This window comes from Bidens hawaiensis, unplaced genomic scaffold (genome assembly GCF_021521415.1).
Source record: "Bidens hawaiensis isolate Kalapana, Puna unplaced genomic scaffold, B.hawaiensis_p1.1 tig00016672_1, whole genome shotgun sequence".
Lineage (NCBI taxonomy): Eukaryota > Viridiplantae > Streptophyta > Magnoliopsida > Asterales > Asteraceae > Bidens > Bidens hawaiensis.
Window position 1 is genome coordinate 284447 of NW_027492527.1, and position 5785 is coordinate 290231.

Sequence of the window (5785 nt, forward strand, 5' to 3'; positions counted from 1 at the left end):
AACGACCAATGAAACCATTTCATCATCAAACTCTAAATATATATTATTAATTTTCTTATAATAAAAAAATAAAATTCAAAAAAATATATAAATATTATAAACGAAAATGTAAAACAACCCCCGTAATACAGGAGATAAAACCTAGTGAATCATATTTTAACTTCAATTTTGCAAGAAACTAACTTAATTTGGTAAATTAAACCTAACCCGATAAAAACAAAGACCGAAAAGATAATATGACCCACTCATGACTCCTATAAAATCCTATACACAAATATGTGTTCGTAGCATATGTTTAGTGAATTTGTATATATTATTTTTGTGTGTATGTATATGTATATGTCTTATAAGTACAAACTTTAGAATATGATCATAATTAGTTATAATCTATATTTTTTTAAATATTTTTTTCTCTTTAAACATATTTGTGTTCAACATTTTTTTCTTTTAAAGATCCACTATTTTGACCTCTATCTCCAATAGTCCTATGTACAATCAAAACCAAGTATAATTCAACCTTTTGATATATCTTCACCCTTTGTCACACTCACTCTCAACTCAATATATATATACACACACACTCATCTCTTTATTTTCATTGCAAAACACACTTCAACACTCCATAATGGATATCTTCTATGCAACTATCATCTCTCTTTTTGTCCTTATAATTTCATTCTCTATAAACTTCATCATCCACAAATCATCCAAACAAACAAAAAATGAAAAGGTACTTCCACCGGGTTGTACGGGGTGGCCAGTAATCGGAGAAAGCTTCGAGTTTCTCTCGACCGGATGGAAAGGCCACCCCGAAAAGTTCATATTCGACCGCATGTCAAAGTACTCGCCCATCGTGTTCCGAACATCTTTAATGCTAGAAGATGCTGCAGTCTTTTGTGGTGCACAAGGTAACAAATTCTTGTTCTCAAATGAAAACAAACTAGTACAAGGCTGGTGGCCTAAATCAGTAGACAAAATATTCCCTTCATCAGACAGAACCTCCAAAATCGAAGCCATTAAAATGCGAAAAATGCTTCCGAATTTCTTCAAACCCGAAGCCCTTCATCGCTACGTCCCAGTTATGGACACCGTTACGCAACAACATTTCGCTACATGGTGGGACGGTAAAGATGAAGTTGTCACATATGACCTAGCCAAAAACTTCACTTTTTGGCTAGCTTGTAAGATCTTTATTAACATTGATGATCCAGAACGTGTTCGTTACTTATCGGTCCCATTCGAGAGCATTGCATTAGGGCTGCTTTCGATTCCCATCGATCTTCCTGGGACGCCTTTTAGGAGAGGGATTAATGCTGCTAATTTTATAAGGAAGGAGTTGATGGACATTGTGAAACAAAGGAAGGTTGATTTGGATGAAGGAAAGGCAACAGCAAGTCAAGATATATTGTCACATATGCTTGTTTTTAAGGACGAAGAAGGCGGTTTCATGGCGGAATATGATATTGCTGATAAGATCTTAGGGTTGTTGATTGGTGGTCATGATACTGCAAGCTCAGCTTGTGCGTTTATTGTTAAGTATCTTGCGGAGTTACCAGAGATTTATGATGGAGTTTACAAAGGTATGAAAGAGTTTATTGAATAGACAATGCTAAAGTATCTTTATATATTAATTAATGTGGCAGCCGGTGGTATGGTTTCCCGTGAAACGTCTAAGTCAAACTCTTAAGCCAACATGAATCCGGTTAAGACACTACTAGAAGACATGTCCTTTTTCAACAAGCATTTCCTACAAAATTTCTAATGCAAGTAATTCCAACAGATTTCAAACGAATTTCCAACAAATATATAAGCTCTAATTTTGTACAATATTTCAACAGAGTAGTAACAATAGAATTTTCGTTGGAAAGTTGTTGCTAACTTTCCAGCATGTCTAATTTTCTAGTAGTGAGACAACATAGTGTAGCCAGAGTGAAACAAAGGTGACCTAAACACAAAAATAGAAAGTCGCCGTTTAAAAAAAAACTATAAGTAACCTTAATTCGTCGGTGATTACCGACAAACTACCGACGGAATTACTGTCCGTGATTAAGCTGAGGGAACTATACAATTTCATCGTTTTTGGAACGTTATTTTAGAGAATAAGATTTTGGATTAGATTCTCGTTAAAACTTTTTTGTGATGTCCAGTCGAACGGTTAACTTGGTAGTAATCGTCGGGTATTTCAAGCCTAAAAACGGCAATCTCCGTCAATATTCAGTAAGAAAAGACTCCTAGACGACCAATAAAAGTTGTTGGTAACTTCTCAGTAATATCAGTCGGTAATCCGTCACAAATGATATTACTCGCGACCAATCTGGTGAAAGGTTACCGACGAATTTAAGTCATCCGTGATATTCTTTTCAAGGTGTGGTGCACTGATAGCGATATGGTAGACCGTGTTTGAATGTTTTCACTGGTTTTCTATCATAACCAAAGCATCTACCTAGCATAATCTATGGCTTACCTGATCTCGTTGGTTAGTAAGGCACTTACATGAGTTTTCCGATAACGAATTCTCATTGATATCACATGCATGCAGAACAAATGGAAATTGCAAAGTCTAAAGCACCAGGAGAGCTGTTGAACTGGGAAGATTTATCAAAGATGAAGTACTCATGGAATGTTGCATGTGAAGTTCTTAGATTGGCACCACCACTACAAGGTGCTTTTAGAGAGGCCATTACTGATTTCATGTACAATGGCTATTCTATCCCCAAAGGCTGGAAGGTAACTATATATATACAATACTATAAAAACAATTATTTGCTACCACAAAATGGTCACAAACAGGTCGCTAAAGCCTATCTGCGACTGGACTTGAGTCGAAAAAATATGCATGGGGCAACCGAATGTTTTGTGACCAGAATATTTGCGACTAGTTTTAGTCTCTAAAAAATACTTGGTTACTAAGTGGTGATATGTTGCTAAGGAGTACATGAAACTGAAAATGCCAATTCGAACCGAAAAATCGAAAAGACCAAAGCGAATAGCCCAAACAAAAAAAAATTATGGTCTTATTTATATTTTTGTAAGAACTGAACTGAACCGAATATAGAAATTTCTTAATTTTTTTATTTTTGTTATAATTAGTTTATAAGAATTTAATAAATTAATAACTCAAATAGTTTAGCCCAAGTATATAATAATCAATTATTAATAAACAAAATGTTGTAGGCCCATATTTATTATTTTGGGCCAATCTTTTTTTCCAACCTAGAATATTTAAAACTTAAATGACAACCGAAAAACTAAAACTAAACGCTTTTCATAATTCAAAAACCAAAGTTACGGTTTTAGCTAAAACCAATCTAAACAGAACCATGCACATACTTGCTATTACATTCAATTGTCTCATTTTTTATTATCAGTTTTGTACCAATTGTGTTTCTAACAAACATTTCACTTTTTTTGTATGTATAGTTATATTGGAGTGCAAACTCAACCCACAAGAACCCCGAGTTCTTCCCGGAACCCACCAAATTTGACCCATCAAGATTCGAAGGTACCGGACCGGCACCATACACGTTTGTGCCGTTTGGAGGAGGACCACGAATGTGTCCCGGAAAAGAGTATGCTCGGCTTGAAATACTTGTGTTCATGCATCATCTAGTAAGAAAATTCAAATGGGAGAAAATGATTCCTGATGAGCAGATTGTCGTCAACCCGATGCCGAGCCCAGCCAAGGGTCTTCCGATTCGGCTTTACCCGCATAAAGAGTGAAGATGGTGTTGTCACATAAAAATGGGATCTTGATCTTTAAGCATGGAAGTATTTTAATTTTATGTTAAATAATTTGTTTCTTATATATATTTGTATCTCTATGTGGTTATTCTTTATAACTAAATAACAAAATGGACTCATTTCATATGTTATTTTATAAGGGGTTTTTAAGTGGTTTGAGATTATAAGCATCAACACAAAACAAAAATAAAAAATAACTTGGAAGATGAAAAGATAGGATATAGTTTTCTCTAGAAAAGTTGTAAATTGTTATACATAATATTTGATATAGAAGTTTATGTTTGTTAATGAAATGGGTGTAATAAAACTACTATGAAAGAAATAAACTCACTACTAGGGAACTAAACAAGGGCGACGGAAATTTACTACTCGAAAAATCAGTCGCAAATTTTGCGACCGAAATCACAATGGTCTTGGCATTAGCTAGTTTATTACCTAAATATCCTAATTCTAACACATTAAATGACCATCCAATGAGCATGACAACAAGTTTAAGACGCTAGGTTGATTAGATGCTAACAATAACATTTAGTGCTAAATTGGTTGTTAGGTTAAACTTCATTATGCATTATTCTTTATTAGTTTACTAGCTTAGAACTTGTGTACCACGTGGGTCGGAAAATATCAATACATATATTACATCTTATAGGTGAAAAAATGTAATGCATATATTAGTTTCGAAAGGATACCTAATAAATGTTAATATATGATAGGTTTCGATTAAATATTTGTACACCAAATTACTGTAACTTGGAAGTGATTATTACATAATTCAAAAGGATTTTATATCTAAAGAATTTAAATAGTTAAATAATTCAAAAGGATTTTATATCTAAAGAAGTTTATGTTTGTTAATGAAATGGGTGTAATAAAACTACTATGAAAGAAATAAACTCACTACTAGAGAACTAAACAAGGGCGACGGAAATTTACTACTCGAAAAATCAGTCGCAAATTTTGCGACCGAAATCACAATGGTCTTGGCATTAGCTAGTTTATTACCTAAATATCCTAATTCTAACACATTAAATGACCATCCAATGAGCATGACAACAAGTTTAAGACGCTAGGTTGATTAGATGCTAACAATAACATTTAGTGCTAAATTGGTTGTTAGGTTAAACTTCATTATGCATTATTCTTTATTAGTTTACTAGCTTAGAACTTGTGTACCACGTGGGTCGGAAAATATCAATACATATATTACATCTTATAGGTGAAAAAATGTAATGCATATATTAGTTTCGAAAGGATACCTAATAAATGTTAATATATGATAGGTTTCGATTAAATATTTGTACACCAAATTACTGTAACTTGGAAGTGATTATTACATAATTCAAAAGGATTTTATATCTAAAGAATTTAAATAGTTAAATAATTCAAAAGGATTTTATATCTAAAGAAGTTTATGTTTGTTAATGAAATGGGTGTAATAAAACTACTATGAAAGAAATAAACTCACTACTAGAGAACTAAACAAGGGCGACGGAAATTTACTACTCGAAAAATCAGTCGCAAATTTTGCGACCGAAATCACAATGGTCTTGGCATTAGCTAGTTTATTACCTAAATATCCTAATTCTAACACATTAAATGACCATCCAATGAGCATGACAACAAGTTTAAGACGCTAGGTTGATTAGATGCTAACAATAACATTTAGTGCTAAATTGGTTGTTAGGTTAAACTTCATTATGCATTTATTCTTTATTAGTTTACTAGCTTAGAACTTGTGTACCACGTGGGTCGGAAAATATCAATACATATATTACATCTTATAGGTGAAAAAATGTAATGCATATATTAGTTTCGAAAGGATACCTAATAAATGTTAATATATGATAGGTTTCGATTAAATATTTGTACACCAAATTACTGTAACTTGGAAGTGATTATTACATAATTCAAAAGGATTTTATATCTAAACAATTTAAATAGTTAAATAATTCAAAAGGATTTTATATCTAAAGAAGTTTATGTTTGTTAATGAAATGGGTGTAATAAAACTACTATGAAAGAAATAAACTCACTACTAGAGAAC

General features: G+C 32.7%; 1 protein-coding gene across 1 annotated transcript; it reads left to right on the plus strand.

The window, feature by feature from the left end:
• The first annotated feature begins 616 nt into the window (after positions 1-616).
• On the plus strand, positions 617-3731 carry LOC143551848 (beta-amyrin 28-monooxygenase-like). The gene is made up of 3 exons (XM_077042191.1): positions 617-1580; positions 2540-2727; positions 3421-3731. Exons 1-3 carry the CDS (start codon positions 626-628, stop codon positions 3718-3720), a joined length of 1443 nt encoding a protein of 480 aa, XP_076898306.1. The 5' UTR covers positions 617-625; the 3' UTR covers positions 3721-3731.
• The last annotated feature ends 2054 nt before the right edge of the window (positions 3732-5785 follow it).